Below are 16,229 nucleotides of genomic sequence, written 5' to 3'. Positions count from 1 at the left end.
CTGTCCATTGATAGGGCCACCGCAGGGTGGCATGCCCGGACATCGGATAAATGCTACTGGGGGGGGGGGGGGCTCATGGGGCTCTGAAGGGTGAGATCATGCGATAGCATGGTCATTCAATTGCACGAGTTTCATTTACAGCTTTATCTCCTGATTGATATATTTGGGAAACTCTTCGTAAAGAGTAGCACAGGGTGTGTTTTGATCAACGCTTAAAAGGTTGCTCTCTACTTGGCAGTGAGCACCGACGCTCTGCGCTCAGTCTCTGAGTGATCTTCTCCGGCGGGTGATTGTTCCCGGTACCTAGCGTATGCTGACCGGCGGGCTGACCTGCAGGCTCTCGCGCCGAGCCGGAGCGTACCCGGTCCTCCACCGAGAGCGTGCTGAGGAGCGAACACAGTGACGCCAACACCACCGACGACCTCTCCCTGGGCACCAGCAGCAGCACCAGATATAATAGCGAAGGTGCCGACCGCTACACCAGTTATGTTGGCTTTTCGGGCAAAAGAGCCGTCTGTTGGTCGAGGGTCACTCAGTTCGCATCAGGTCAAAGGCGGAATACGACACAAAATTGATGTTTTAGAGATGAAACAGGCAGATCCAAAATGGCTTATATCTATCGATCTGATTATTTTGTCAAATGGCTTTACCGACGACATCTGGCTAATGCCAGTGCCCTATACGTCCTACATTGGAGAATCGCCATTCGCTTTTGGTCTGCTGCGAACTGAAAGCATTTTAGACGACTCGTTATCCTACTGGCCCACATGGGGAACAAAAGGAGTCCTTATGCCGCTTTAGGTCAATTACCAGGACATCCGCCGTTTAGCGCGGCTGTAATCTCCGCCAGACTCGTGCTATCATCCCGGCGCGTCCACTCGTGACGGCTGGGTGAGGGCCGTGTAACTGCCGGCTGTCGGCGGGGACGGGTGACGACCATCAGACCGCAGGGGCGAGGCGGCGCGTGTGGCGCGTGCCCTCCAGCCGAGCGGTGCGCCGTTTCCGGACTCGCTGTGGCATTTGCATCAGAATGACAGGCGGTGTGGTGGCGGTGGCCGGTTAGCTCTCGATGTGGCGCGCGAGTCGGCCCCGGGCCCTCGCGATGGCCGGCTGCGGCCGACCGGGGCCCTCCGGCTCCGGGCCCCGCGGCGCTAGGCCCTCTGGTGGTGGACCCCTTCGTAGTGGATCCCTCAGAGGTGGACCCGTCAGTGGTATACCGTGCATCAATAGTGGGTCCGCCAGCGGTGAACTCATCGGTGGTGGACCTATTAGTGGTAGACCCGTCAGTGGTAGACCGCGCATCAATAGTGCACCCGTCAGTGGTGAACCCATAAGTGGTGATCGGCGTCACAGTGGACCCCCTGATGATGGACCACGACCACCATCTAAGAACGGACCTTGTGGAAACAGCCACTTCGGAAGTCACATCTACGCCAGACGTCTTTCTGATGACGGCCTCTGTAACGGCGGCTCTTGTGGTGTTCGAGATCACTCGGCCACCGTGCGAGCTAACGGAAGTCTCCTTAACGCTAACCCACCCGGCACTGACCCCTCAACCGACCCCCGTGGTGACCTGGCCCGGTCGGATGCCGGGGTCGCCGCCGGTCACCGGTCGAACTCTGGGGTCGCCGCCGGTCGTCGCCCGTCCGACAGTGGTGCTAATGGAGTTAGCACTGCGGGGAGTGCGCACCCGGCGCCGAGCGCCCTGGTACAGCGGATTACGTGTGGTTCGGTACAGTACCAGATCAGTTACGTGCGCCGCCCGCGATCGCCCTCCCCACCGCCGCCGCCGCCGCCGCCGTCAGGTAATACCACACCGCCGCCCCCGCCCCCGGCGATACAACCGTTTGGGGTCTGTGGTTTGGCTACATTCTATGGCGCACTCGCGTCGCCTCGCCGCCGCGGCTCAGTCTGTCGTCACTTTATTGGTACCCAGTTCTGTAGTATCCAATGTTTGATAGGTCTGGAGAGGTTAGCTGGAAGGGATTGCTAGGATATCTGGTGGAGCTGGGAGGGAATGTCGCGCCCCTCGTCATCTCCGGTCGTTCCACCTGAGGCGACGACTCGGCTGGGGCTGAATCGGGCGTCGGACCGGGGCCCTATCGCAGCGGGATAAACACGGCCTGAAATAGCGCCGCTGCCAGCCGGGCCGTGCCTTCTGCGCAGCCCGGCGCAGCACGAGGTGGTTTGTTTCGCACCGGCTCAAACTGTGTGGGCTAGCACACGGGGTGCGGATGACGGGGTTACAGGTGGTTGAGCTCCGGAGGAAGGGATTATTTTTGTAGAGGGGATGTTGGGAGGGACGTGTTTTAGGAGCCGTAGGAGGAATGTGGCGTTGGGATGTGATGGGTGGGGTTGGGTAGAGAGTGGAGAGAGGTTGGGTTCCGCTGTGGGTAGTGCTGTGAATAGAAGACGCTCCCGGAACCCTCCTGAAGCACCACCACCACCTGCCGCAGCTGCTTCTGAGTTGGAACATGGCGACCGCTCCTGGTCGTCGTACTACGCCCAGCGCTCGCCGTTGTTCTACTACCGTCCGCCGGCTCCGCTGCCGCCTCCCAGCTACTACAGTCTGCCGACCAGCCGCGCCCAGACGCCAGAGAGACGCAGTAAGACACCCCAGCCTGCCTCGGCGACCGCCGACGACCCGGAGCCCCCCGTGAGCCGCCGGCCGACCTCGCAGCGCCAGGGCCGGCAGCGCGACCTCCTCAACCGCCGCGAGAAGTTCCGGCGCAGCAAGAGCCGCGAGCGCAGCCTGGAGCGCCGCTGGGCGGACCCGTGCGGCCCGTGCCCGTGCTGTGAGCAGGGAGGCAGCGATGAAGAGGACTGGATGCCGCACTACTGGCACGGTTTCCACGGCCGGCCGTGCGCCCACCGCGCGCCGCCGCCGCCCCCGCCGCCGCTGGACCACCGGTACAGCTACTCGGGACCTCTGGACTGCTGGCCGCCGCCCTACCCGCCGGTCGACTACCATCGCTGGCTGGCGCCGTACAAGGTGGGGAGTGGGGAGAGAACGTGTGTCGGAGGGGGACGGGGCATGCTGGCATTGAAACATGCCAACATGGGGGGGGGGGGGGCAACCATAGCACAAACGATGCGTGCTCTGGAAGTCGTTTACTCTCCATCAAAGGTAAGTGAATGTAGGTACAATGTTTTTAACTCCTATCTTTCAGAACATTTAACGAATTTATCGCATGCAGATGAGAAAACTTTGTCGAAGCTTGCTGAGATAATGTCAAATGCTACGCAGAGCTGAAACGACCACTATTGTCATGTTTTTACAGCCCTGAAAAGCTAGGTGATTCGCACGATCACTGTGCAGTGCACACCACATAAATCAACAATCGCTCACTAGGCGTGGAAAAGGAGAAATGTATAGTCGATCTGAGCAGTCGATTCCCGCTGAGACGCGCGAATGATGGGAGGTTTTGGGGGCGTGCCGCAGCTGACCGAATGACCTGTTCCTGTCCCTGAACTCATCCGTCTTCTCGCTCGCTCGAGCCGCAAAGAACGCAGCTCCGAAATAAACCGATAACGACGGCGCCGGGCAGCGTCACGGGGCGTGACGGGCTATGCGTGACGCCCCGTGACGATGACGCCCACTGGCCCGTATTTCTCTGCCAGCTCTGCCGCTAGCCGTGACGCCATATGTGCGTCACAGACGGTCTTCTGCGCGTTGTGTGATGTTTTTACAGGGACAGTTATGTATCGGAATGAAAGGGGCTGGATGTGTGATCATTGATCAGGGGTGAAGGATTTAAGTGTATGAGTCATTTTGACGCTAGCTGCAAGTTAGCTACAAGCTAGTACGCTACCATGAGCTCACGTCTCACTGTGGTGCATCTTTTGGATGTTTTGGGCTCTTGGTGCTTCGTCAGTTTGTTCATATATTCTCACAAATGTGCGGTTGGTCGGGGTCCTACTCTTTTCTCTCTCTATGGGCCATATTCAGTCTGTTGACTGACCACCATTCCGTACCATCACTCGTTTGACTCTGACAGGCCCCGAGGGACGGAGTGGACCGGATCGCCGTCTGGCAGCGGGCCAGTGGTGACCTGTCCTCCGTCCTATCCGCTCAGCTCTCTCCTTCTCCTACGATAGCCTGGGTATCGCAATATACGCTGGTGGTCAGGAATTGCTTCTCGTAGCTGTTGCGTACCTATGTTGAATTAGTTTTGCATGTGGTTACCACACAACTGAATGAATAAAAATTTGCTGACGTCATGAGGTGGTGCCCTTTCCGATGTCGCGAATTATTGCCAGACCTCAGGCGGTGTTTCATTTTAGGTTGACCGAGCTGTCGTGAGTTTGTTTTTAGATGGCGGATGTCTCCTCGTTGACCCTATCAGATTACCGAAGCAGCTGACAGCCAGGCTGTTTTATGATTGTGCCGACAGCTGCAATCGGGATTCATGGGAATATATCATTTGGCTGCCTGTGACGTTAATTCTGACATGACGCAGTAACCGTGCTATTCCAACGGATTGCTATGGCAATTTGTAACTTAGGCTGATTAAATACCATTCATAGCTATATTTACCTTTGCTCCTCTGCGGTTATCTTCAATCATCTGACTTAACTTCCTACAGTCATTAATCATAGTTCCTAAGTAATCCTAAATATTGGATATTTATATCTCGTGCTCTGTATCCTGTGATAATGATAGTGGTGTAATGTTCGCTTAGAATAGAGAACGGCACTCTAAATATAACTCGGTTTCTGATCTTGTCTGGGTCTCGAATTCGTTGGTCATCCCCCCCCACACACACACACACTATCCCAGTTGAAGAGCTCCAGCCATCAGCGGCGCCCTCCTTGACTCTTTTATAGCTGGATCTGCACCTCCTTTGACTCCTCTGCGAACTTTGATTCATCGCGGCAGGAGACGATGACACGTCCGGAATTACAGCTATTATTGTCATACATCGGGACGGGTCGCAGCGTGGTGCCCAATACCATCAATACCATAGTGGGAGGGAGGTGGTTGTGATTCTTTACTTAGCTTTGTGTATTCTTGATATATTATTAGAAGAAGCAAGTACCTATGTAATTCATTGCCAAAGGCTCAGAAACGCTAGAAATCTGTGAAACAATGTAAGACATGCCGATGGAAACAGGGTGTTGAATGTACCTGGCTGCTCTGATTTACTTTTTGTAACAGGCAGGATTTTACCAACAAATACCGTAAGCAGACAGGCTGTAATACGTTCCAGTGCTTTTCAGTGATCAGTGTGATTCCTATTCTGCGTTCATGCGTAACGCAATGGCACTCACCGGTGCACTAGTGCCTATTCGGCCACTACTATGAACGTCAAACCCCTTGAGACCCCACTTTTTTGCGATAGTTTTTAAATGCGTCAACTTTCGTTGATAATATTCTGGCAATGTATGTTTCAGAACCTGCCGAAACTTTTATTACTAAGGTATTTTGACGCCAAACGATTATGGAAGGTACTTCTCATTCACTCGTAATGTTAAGGTCAATTCAGGCCCGGGCAGAGGCTTGCGCTCGGCCACACTCGAGCCCCGCCACCAGCGCCATCTGCTCTAAATGCCATCTACCAGCGCCCGCTACCGCTACCAGCTACCGCCCACCATCAAGCCTGAATGGAGCGAGAGACGCGAGTGACCGGTCGCCGGGCAAGGAGCGCCGGAGGGGTAGGGCGGAGCTTAGCGCTGACGTCATTACGTGGCTCCGCCCCATGAGCGCGTAGCCTCTACCCAAACAGCAGATTCGTTCCGTGAAATTTAACATTACGAGTGAATGAGAAGTACCTTTAATAATCGTTTGGCGTCAAAATACCTTAGTAATAAAAGTTTCGGCAGGATCTGAAACACACATTGCCAGAATATTGTCAACGAGAGTTGACGCATTTAAAAATTATCGCAAAAAAGTGGGGTCTCAAGGGGTTTGACGTCCATAGTAGACACGGTCGGGCTTTGGGCGAGGTGCCAACTCTGCGCTCCTCTCCCTCACTGAGGGCCATGTCTGGGTGAGACGTTCTACCGCCGACGACCGACCGACCGACCGACCGACCGTCGACCGCAAGAGCGAGGGCTTCCCGGCGGTCGGCTCCACCGGAGGTCACTATTTCGGTCCGACGACACACTTCGGGGGCTCGTGTCGGCCCGGTGTATCTCCCAGGCGGACGAATTTCGAGCTGGTCCATGTGTAATAATGTATGATAGTTAGGTGGCGTTGGATGATCCGTTAGTGTGTAAGAAGAATGTGGCGTGGCGTGGCTCGTCGATTGGTGTTTATGATTTGGCCCGGTCAGGTCCTCACGTGCTCTACTTGGCTCGACTAGTGTCATTCGTCCTCAGTTGGACCGCAGCCCGGCTTCACTGAATGTGGGGAGGGAACGTCCATTCAGTAGATATTCCTCCCGGTCCTTCCTCCGTAGTTTGATAGCAGATGTCTGCCAGTAGTATCATGGATTTCTAATATGAATTGCGAGGTGTTGAAGCGATGTATTCATCAGTTATTCTAGTGATCACATAAATCTTCATATTGGCTTTGAAGCGGCTATTCATGTCATTCTCGAATCCAGCCTTCCAGCAGGCAGCCCATTTCCTAGTTCCCAGTACCGTCGCGATCCTGAGCCCCAGCTGCCTCCCCGATCGAGTCTGCTCGACTCGACTCGAGCCCGGTCTCTAGCCGCTGTCAATAAGCGGGGGTGCCGACACGGAGACAGACATTTGGCACGTGTTGACTTGGCATGTCGCTGTCACTGGCCGACCGCCTGTCGCGCGCGTCCCCACTGCTCGGAGCCGTGACTGGCGCAGCGGGCGCAAAAACGACGCACGCCAGACAGAAATGGTGCGTGTATAGTTTTCTGTGAATGGGGGATGTGTGGTGGCTAACCACGAAAACCACGGAAACCAGTTGGCGAAAGCTGCTATTGCGTGCATGTGTCGTGTAGTCCAGGTCCTACCAATAAGCTCGGTATTGTCACGTTAGCCCATTGCTTGCCCTACATTGGGCGAGACCAATACTTTTCGGAAAGTGACGCCCGTGAATCGTGATTGCGCATTATGAGTGTTTGCTGGTTTCATTTATTCCTGGAAAACATGCACTGATGCCTGGATGCTCTGGCGACTTGACTGCAGTGTCAGTGACACAGAGATGGCAGAGTTCCGCCTCAACCCCGGAACTCCCCCCTGTGGGCCGGCCACCGCTATTAGACGGTGTCGGGCCGGACATTAGCGCCCAGCGCCGGTCCACACCACCTAAGTAACTTTTTCTGCTGGTTCGCAATGGACTCACGCGGCGCAGTGAGACTGTCTATGTCCACTGGACGTCCCACAGAAACGCTCAATTCGTACATTCGCTGAGCACTTCAAACTTAACTTCTTTCTTCTCGATGTGAGAAGTAAGCACCTTCAGTGAAAATGTTGGAAGTTGGAACATGCAAGCTGCTGAAATGTATGATTGATTTTATGTGCAACGAGTTGCAAATGAACGCGTGTTGAGCACAGGAGCAGTGAACTGGCTGTTGCGGACCAAGCGACGACGGAAAGCTTCATTCCCCTGTCCTGATTGCTTTTTTGATTCAGCTTGCGTCAGCATGCTTCGTCGGTTCACATGTTGAATGTTACGCTGAATTTTGAAAACTTGTGTTGAATGTTGAATGCAACTTAATGCATTCATGCTCTTTAGGGTATTTTGCATGAATACGTTGCCTGTGCTTATGGATACGAAACACCCAACAATCATACAACACCGCAAAGTTGGGGTTTACTTTAGCCGGAGCCACACGACCTCGCTCATGTCCAACCTTTGGTACTTACGCTGTCCGGTGTGCACTGTGCAGTTACCCCCCCCCCCCCTACTTCGTGTCGGTGTCATTGTACCCGGGACACTGGATCGGCCAGTGCTGTAGGGGCGGTACTGAGTCTATAGAGCCGTGCTGTGGTACTGTTCCATCCATACACCTACCTTTCGTGGGACGTTACTGTCACGTGCCCGAGGTTGGGAAGGGTGGGGTCGAACATAGTGGCATCAGGGGTCAAAGCGGTGATGGCGAATGCTGTTGAAGTTGGTAGCGGATAGAATCTTTATCTCGCAGTCGTTCTCTAACAGTTGGCTGCCTTTTCGTACCACCTTAGGCATTTAAAGCATTTTACTGAAGACATTTTTAATTAGCTGATGTGATATCAATCATGCACCTATATTCAATAGTTATCGCAGAAAACCTGCAGCACTGAAAACAGCTATTATAGCTGTGTGTTTAGTGCTACCTACTTTTTGTGTCTTTTTTGTTCTTTTGTATGTAATTACTTAGCCTGTTCAATGTTCATTGATGAGTTATTACGGCTGGTGTAACGAACTTTTTGTCACGGCATCAGTAATATTATGAAGAGGTCCCACACTACCTGAAGTTCCGACACCGTACTACAAAACACTCCAGTAATGGCACTGTAGCACGACACATGCCTTCATGTAAGCTACAAGACAAATGGTCGCCTTCCCCTTCATTCATCTCTGCCCAGTGCCCACCCCTCTGATCGCCTCCCTCCTCTGCCGTTACAGCCGGGTCTGGAGTACGATGAGCGGCTTCAGAAGCTCGAGTCGGACAAGTCGTCCCTGCAGCTTCAGGTGTCCGTCCTCACCGAGCAGATTGACGCGCAGACGGAGAAAATCTCCGAACTCGAGGACCAGCTCCGCACCCGGCAAATGCTGCTCGGAAAGGCAGAGGACCGACTGCAGAAGGTATGTTAAAACGCTGAAAAGGTCCGAGTTGCTGGTTTGCTTCTGCTTTGAGGATTTTGTGAACGCATATGTGCTCCCTCGCGTTTCTAGTTACCTTGCGTTTCTCCCTTGCATTCCTCGTGGCTTCAGTACTGTCAACCTCAACCAGCCCCTCACCATTGGCTTGCGGTCCGTTTTTTCTTCCGTTTTTTTCCTCTTGGCTGACTGGTATTGACAGCCTGCGTGCTGTCTGTAGCGCCCATATTCAGCCGTGGACCGGTGTTTTCACCACCGGGGTCGTCGTTCTGTGGGGGTCGCGGCACAGTCAATAGCGGCCGGTTATCAGTCGACTATCTCCGACACACGACCGTCCGTCGGTCACGCCGCGTCGGCCGGCCGGACCAGCATAGCACAACAGGCGGACTGCGGGGGTTGTGTTACACGTGTAATGTGCCGGGGGATTGTAATGGTAATTTGATATGGTATTGGTTATGCGCACTGTGCCTACTGCTGACGTATGGAATGTGCGTTTAGATAATGTGTTCGTTAGGCGGCACGGGCGGACATCGATAGCAGCGCCTCTATCGGTCACTAGGGAAAGCTGGGCTGTAGGCGACGAAATACCGGCTGAGTTGTCACACGTTGAATAGGTTTATAGACATCCGTCTTGTGAAAAAGTTGAACTTTTGCCTTCAATATTTCTACAGGCAATTTTAGAAAAGTTTTCACATAGATTACAAAACCGTTTAGATTATTGTATTCACGTCAAGCCTTTCCTGTTGTTCTTGATGATGCGGGAACTATTTCTAATCAGTGTTTCTAGCTTAGTAAAAGAAGATGTTGTGCAAACGATGAAAAAAGCATAGATGGAAGATTTTAAATGCAATTTTCTCTAGCAATTAATGGTAAATTATCTACAGATCAAGGAAAAGGTGCATGCTAACTGATAATTTAAAGTTCTTGGGGCCAGTTGTTTTCCTCTTTTCTTACGTCGCCCCAATGGCCGCGAATACACTTGTGATAACCGTAGTTACGTGACCCGCCGACAGGTGGGACCGGTGGCGTTCGCCCTGCCCGCCACCGGCAGTGCGTGCTCGCTTGCTGTGGCGGGTCACTGTAACGTTGGTTTAGCAGAAACCGTAGTTACGTGACCCGCCGACAGGTGGGACCGGTGGCGTTCGCCCTGCCCGCCACCGGCAGTGCGTGCTCGCTTTCGTTAGTGGAATTGTGTGGACTAGATATGTCGGGCCCGGTGGTGGGCTGATGGGTTTGTGCAGGGAGTTCAGAGGCCGAGAGCGGACGTGCTATGTATTGCTGTTTTGTTTACTTGTTTAATACATGCTGTGGCGGGTCACTGTAACGTTGGTTTAGCAGAAACGCCTATCGTACAACCAACTCGCGTTTCGGCGGCGCCAGAATCACACCCGAAGAAGACTTGAAACTCAATTTTCCAATAGCTATCACTCACCGCCAAAGACCGCCTTCGGCACACGTCTACATTCCATTTCTCTCTACCGGTCGTGTGCGAGCCAAAGTGGTAGATGTGACAGTATTGGAAACAATGCGGCGTCTCCGGCAGACACAGTGCCGGCCGTTATCGCTCCCCAGCGTGTTGTTGTTGGCGCGGCGGGAACGCCGCACAGTGTTTCTGCTCGGTGTCTGGTGAGCCCGACGGTGTCTGCGCTGGAGGATTCCTGAGCCACTGCTGCCGGTGATACGAGCAGAGCTGGCGGGGTCAATGCCTGGTGGTGGGAGGCTGGCTGGGCTCGGAAAGAGATGATTTGGTGGTGGATGGTGGTTGTGGGTTTGTTTTGGTAGCTGTGTTTGTTTGTCTGGTTTGGTCTTTGATGTCAATGGACTCCTGACTGAGAAGGAATTCACTTATTTCTTATCCGCCCTTTCCTCCCTTAATGTTTCATAACAATGACGCCTATCCGACCAGCCTTAGCTAGATATCGATCAGATCTACTTCCGTCGTACCGACTCGGTAATTTACATCTGTCTCCAAATTGGCATAGATACCTGTTGATGCGATCCAGCCGACGTCATAACGTTGATGTCTACGTCACTTGGTGCTGGCATCAATGCCGGTGAAACGTCAACCCTGACTTTCACCGAGGAATCTGACCCAGATCGTGTCCCGTCATTCCCGCCCCGCATGTTATACATCGAACGGTGTTTGATTGGGAGATACACAAACTGTTTCAGCTGATTCACTCCAGCAATGGCAAAGGTCTTGACGCGACTTTTGACATAAGAATCTGCTCCAAACTGTCATTGAAACGTTCGAATGCTGATTCTTTGTTTTTGACCTAGCGTTGACGCGTGCTTCGCACATTTTGTTAAGCTCTGTTTTGTGTCTCGCTCTTGAACACCGCTCAACGCTGTGCCTTCTAACAACAGTCTCCCAACACAGTAGTCTCCCACGCTGGGCTGTGCATAGGCCTAACCCTACCAAACCGGGCGTCTTATCCCGACAGGACCTGGCACTACAGCAGGAGCTGCTGCAGCGCTCTTCGTTCGAGACGCAGAAGCTGGAGGTGATGAACAAAATGTCGAACCTGACGCTGCAACAGAAGACGCTGGAGCGGGAGAACATCGAGCTGCGGAACCGGTTGCGTCGAGCTGAGATGGCCAACAGACTGCCCGCCAGCCCGGTGAGTGGTCGTTTTAGCTCACTTTTCAGACCTTATGATCCGTAAGATCCGTAAGTTCATGTATTTCGGTGTGAGGTTAATCGATAAAATGTGCATAGTTGTACCAGGGGCCAACGCGTTCAGATGATAGAAACGGTGATGTAAGTGGTGCAAATCTGATTCTGTCTTACCATTTCGGTTTTTATGTCTGAGTGGTTGCTGGAACATGCATGGTTGTAAAATTGCGACATGAGAGCTCGACACACGACTCTCAATTTTTTTTTCGCTGCGGTTGTATGCAGTGGCGGATCCAGGGGGGGGGGGGCAAAATGGGCATTTGCCCCCCCCCCTCCAAACGGCATAATTTTAACATTACGCCTATGGACGATGCATGGAAAGAATCGATAAATTGTTATGGTTTGCCCCCCCCCCCCCCAAACTCTGAGCTGGATCCGCCTCTGGTTGTATGCCTCCATGTTGGACTTTTGCTACTTGATAGAAGTACACAATTCTGTCAAATTCCACCAGGGAACTGTCTCTGTTTAAATCCTGGTCTTGTTTCTCTCCAACTTCCGTTTGTGAATGTGGTGCGGGACGTCTCCTCACAGTCTATTTTTATCCCCTCGGTCCCGGGGCGGTATGACGTCACTAAGTCTCGTGTCTGACGTCATTGTGTGACGTTTAAGAGCGAGGCGGAGCGGAGCCGCATACGGGAGAAGCCTCCGACGGTCCCTCGTGGAGGAGCGTTCCCGGCAGCCACATCCACCCCGAACCATAGCCTGGTGGACTCGCCGCAGCGGGCCAATGTGAGAGAGGGAACGGCGTGGAAACGGGTGGGATTTGTAAAGTACAGATTGTGAGGAACCTTGCACGCATTGTTAAATGATTTTCAGTGTTCGCTGTAAAGTCCCTTGAAGCAAATAGAGCATCGTACAACATTTGCATTCATAATAGCGTCTTGTTCGAACAATTGGCATGCAATGTATGACGTAGCTAGCGTTGGGTGAATCAGTAATGGGACCTCAGTTCAATATACAGCAGCCGCACCGGCTCAGTATCGCTACAGCGTGCGATGCGTCTTCTTTTCCCTGCGGACATCTGTTTGCGATTGCTGCGGTAACCATCTGGCTGCTTCCGCCACTCGCTGAAAGGAATCAATAACTCACGCGGATCGACGAAATGATGAGATGCATTAGGCGGTGATCCTGATTGAATAATGTGTTTGCACGCCTCCCCAGTCGTCTGCGAGCACCACAGATGGTAGTCGGTACACCTCAGCTCTGGACTCGCCGGCCTCCAACAACACTGCCACCTATCGGGAGGGATCGTTACCAAAGGTACGGGACTCGAACGGCCAGGTGCTGTGTTGTGTGGAGCTTTGCCGTTGGTTGAGCTGCGCTGCAAATTATTTTCGATTGTTCGGTACACATTATGATCAATATACCAGTGGAAATTGAATAGAAAATATAATGAGGCATGCTCCCGCTACAATTAAGGAGATATTTAACATTGTCGTACCTTTTGAAGTTGACCTCATCCTGGATGTTTCCCTATAAAAGTTTCAAGATGTGGCGCTTTCCAAAATCTTCGAATTTCTCATAGCGTTTCTAAACCCAGCCCTCACACGCTTGCGCCTGGTTACCTGACCACGCACCCTGCTTTTCCAGACGCCGCCGTCGTCCCACCGGCGGCGCGTGGAGTCGCTGGGCGGCACGCTGCCGCGCGTCTCCAGCGCCGGCCCGTCCTCCGCTGGCGGCGGCGGCGCGCATGGTGACGGCCAGCGACGCGCGGTCGCCTTCGGTAAACAGTCCTCGGCCGGACGGCGCCGGATCTGGGGCCGGGTGACGGGAAAGTTTAGCCGATCGGAGCCCAATCTAGGTGACGGAGGCCGCCCGCCGGCCCGCCCGCTCTCTGTCTGCCGTGACTACTGACCACTGCGCATGCGCTAGACGCTCCTGGGTCGCCGACGGGCTTCTGCAGCGAGAGTGGTTTGTGGGGCTTTAAAAAGGTAGCTTGAAAAATGGGCTTAAAGTGGAAGGCGTGACGTGCGGGATGCTCCTAAAGTACCTCAGCGACGTGTCTCTGGTTTTCGAGGGAGTGGTTTTGAGTAGTTGTTTTGCCTGGGTTTGTAAGATGTTTTGTGCTTAAGGGTGCCCACCAAAATTGACCCAGTTTTGACATAGTTTGAAAGTGAGATATAGTCGTCCTTTTTAGCGTAGTCGATTGGGTGCTCGGGTAAAGACGAGCGGGTCCATTTTGCCATTCGGGATTTCTTTCTAACGTTTACTAAGTAAGCCATAATGGGAACGAACCGCGGCCTAGAATAGCGGTTGCTTGGCAAGCTATGTGCCAAGAATCAGCTTTTTTTGGGAATAGTTCAGAAATGGTGGGACTAATGGCTGCGGCAAGGTTAGTCATTATGTGCCCTTTCTGAAAAGTGACTTAGCCTAGTGGAATTATTTACCCTGCGTTGTCATATGCACTCTTCGCATTGTGCTGGTAGCTTATAGTGTAAGCACGAATTTCTGTTGCTTGGTCAGTTTTTATCGGAAGCCTTGCATGTATTCTTTGTGGCTATGGAGTTCTGTATGCTTTGTTTGACTAACGTTTCTTTCTGTTGCTGTTTTATGTGATCTTTACCACGGCACGATTGCCAGACACTTTTCTGGAATGAACGCTTTCATTTCTTGTTCTTTGTGCATTTCATGCATTTATGAATTGACAACCGTTTGGTTGCGAGTTTCCTTATATGTCGTGCTTCCAACGTTTGTGTTTCGCTCTTTGCTGTAGTTTATTTGCTGTAATGTTCGTCTTGTTCAAAGTTCTTCTTTTGTCTATTAGTTTTATTTAGCCAGATATGTGCACATTAAAAGCTCAATTATTCAACATGCCGACTTTAGGCTCATTTGTTTGTCTGCTGTCATGCTGTGTGTTTCGATGTTTGTGCTTTTTTGCGTAGTGTCTGTGTACGTGTGTGTGTTTGTCTTTTTGCGCTCGCTTGTGCTTCTTCGTTTCCACTGTGCATTTATGTGAGTGTTGTCGTGTCGAACCCTGTCTAAAAGCGGCCTCATGACTTGCCGTCCTTTTTGTATCTGCATCTTATCCTACCTCACATCACCTCTGCCTGCTAACCGTGCGTCTGTTGTGTTGTGCAGCCGATACCGATCAGACCAGTGGTCACGGAACGGCAGAAGACGGGGTCTCCGGTCCGCCCTCGCCCTCCGCGCAGCCCAAAAACAAGGGCTTCAAGAAGCTGTTCGGCAGGTTAGTGACCGGGGATTTACGAGCTGGTGAGTTAGGTGTACTATATGGGGACCTGCAGTCATTAAGGCAGCTTGTGTAGAATTTGTCGCTGGCGATTCTGTATTGTGGCTTTCTTGATCAATGACTCGCCTCCGATCCGATTCTGAAATTTGCTTCGAAGCTTTAAATAATATAGGCATGTTGCCATGGTAATGGTGTCTTTTATGTTTCACCCTAGTTTCTGTTTACCCTTCGACGTTAACAGCCGCCGTCGCTTTCCTTCAGGATGAAGCGCAGCAACTCTGGCAGTCTGGAGGCGGACATCCCGGACGGTGGAGAGTTCCGACGCGGTGGAACCCGCGCAACTGCCGGTCCGCGGCTCGGCTGGAGCGGCGAGAAGAGTCGCGAGGATGAGTGAGTGAGGGGGAATGCAAAGAAGAAGGGGTTGAGCGCAGAGAACTGGGGATAGAACCGGCGAGTGGTTCACGTGGCTCGTGCTTATATGTTGAAGCGTGTTGTGTTACATGAAGTGTTCGTGTTTTAGTCAGCTGTGGTAGTTTTCTAATATGCAGACTGGTAATTTTTATGCAAGGACTACATGCAATGTGCATTAAATGATATGTAAGGAGCCGATTCTGCTATGCGCGATCTACATTGACCTCGCTCTGCCCACCTCCATCCGTTCTACCACTCCTCCCCCCTGCCCTCAGCCGCCTGTGGCGCCATGAGATGGGCCTCAGGCCGACTACTGACCGCTCCCTCCCCTCCCCCTCAGCCGCCTGTGGCGTCCCCTCTCCGAGTGGGACACGGACACTGTGGTGGCCTGGTTCCATGAGATGAGTATCAGGCCGACCACTGACCGCCCCCTCTCCCCTCAGCCGCCTGTGGCGTCCCCTGTCCGAGTGGGACACGGACACGGTGGTGGCCTGGTTCCACGAGATGGGCCTCAGCGCCTACACGGCAGAGGCTCGTCGCTGGGTCCGCTCCGGTAGTCACCTGCTGCGGGCCACTCCCGCCGAACTGGAGAAGGAACTTGGCCTGAAGGTGAGAAATGGGAGAGTAGGTAGGAAGTTTGAAATGTGTGAGGTTTGAAAGCAGTTCTGGTCCTTTGTAATCTGATACAACTTTTCAGTTTGACTTTGGCTGATGATGTGACAGCTAATTGAGCAATTGACGATATAGCTGGCTAGTCGCGGTACATATTATAATAACCTACTTTCACCATTGTATTATCACATTTGATCTGGTAAAGTAGATGAGCCCTGAAAGCGAGTTTTACCCACAACGGCCTAATTGGCCTCAAATAGTTAAACGTAGCAACGCCCTCTACAATTCTGTCAGTGCCATTACCTTCTCCACCCCGCCCTCAGCACCCTCTGCACCGCAAGAAGGTGGTGCTGGCGCTGCGAGCGGCCGGCTCCTCGGCCGACGACCCGCCCGGCCACATCGACCACAACTTTGTGATGCGCTGGCTGGACGACGTTGGGCTGCCGCAGTACAAGGACGCCTTCCTGGAGGCCCGCGTGGACGGACGGGTGCTGAATCAGCTCACATTGGATGACCTGCACACGCTGAAAGTCACCAACCTGCTGCATGCACTCAGCCTCAAACGGGGTATTCAGGTGAGCAGCGGGGAGGGAGGAACGGATTATAGAGGAAAA

At 52.9% G+C, this 16,229-nt stretch overlaps 1 protein-coding gene across 24 annotated transcripts in view; it reads left to right on the top strand.

Moving 5' to 3' along the window:
• LOC122369903 (liprin-beta-1-like) overlaps positions 1-16,229 on the top strand; it is a 50,286-nt gene that overhangs the window by 26,341 nt on the left and 7,716 nt on the right. For 11 of the 24 annotated variants that reach the window (XM_043345031.1, XM_043345027.1, XM_043345032.1 and 8 more), the window contains 9 exons: positions 8,531-8,710; positions 11,170-11,346; positions 12,012-12,131; positions 12,564-12,662; positions 12,993-13,203; positions 14,481-14,589; positions 14,854-14,982; positions 15,447-15,612; positions 15,939-16,190. In XM_043345031.1, the coding sequence (XP_043200966.1) occupies positions 8,531-8,710; positions 11,170-11,346; positions 12,012-12,131; positions 12,564-12,662; positions 12,993-13,203; positions 14,481-14,589; positions 14,854-14,982; positions 15,447-15,612; positions 15,939-16,190 (1,443 nt within the window). Of the gene's footprint in view, positions 1-336; positions 466-2,456; positions 2,993-8,530; positions 8,711-11,169; positions 11,347-12,011; positions 12,132-12,563; positions 12,663-12,992; positions 13,204-14,480; positions 14,590-14,853; positions 14,983-15,446; positions 15,613-15,938; positions 16,191-16,229 lie in introns of all 24 variants that reach the window. The other 13 variants (XM_043345037.1, XM_043345033.1, XM_043345040.1 and 10 more) reach the window with 3 other exon arrangements.

This window comes from Amphibalanus amphitrite, unplaced genomic scaffold (assembly GCF_019059575.1).
Source record: "Amphibalanus amphitrite isolate SeventyFive unplaced genomic scaffold, NRLGWU_Aamphi_draft 001083F_arrow, whole genome shotgun sequence".
Lineage (NCBI taxonomy): Eukaryota > Metazoa > Arthropoda > Thecostraca > Balanomorpha > Balanidae > Amphibalanus > Amphibalanus amphitrite.
Note: the sequence above shows the minus strand (reverse complement) of the source record. Positions and strands in the feature narration are given on the sequence as shown.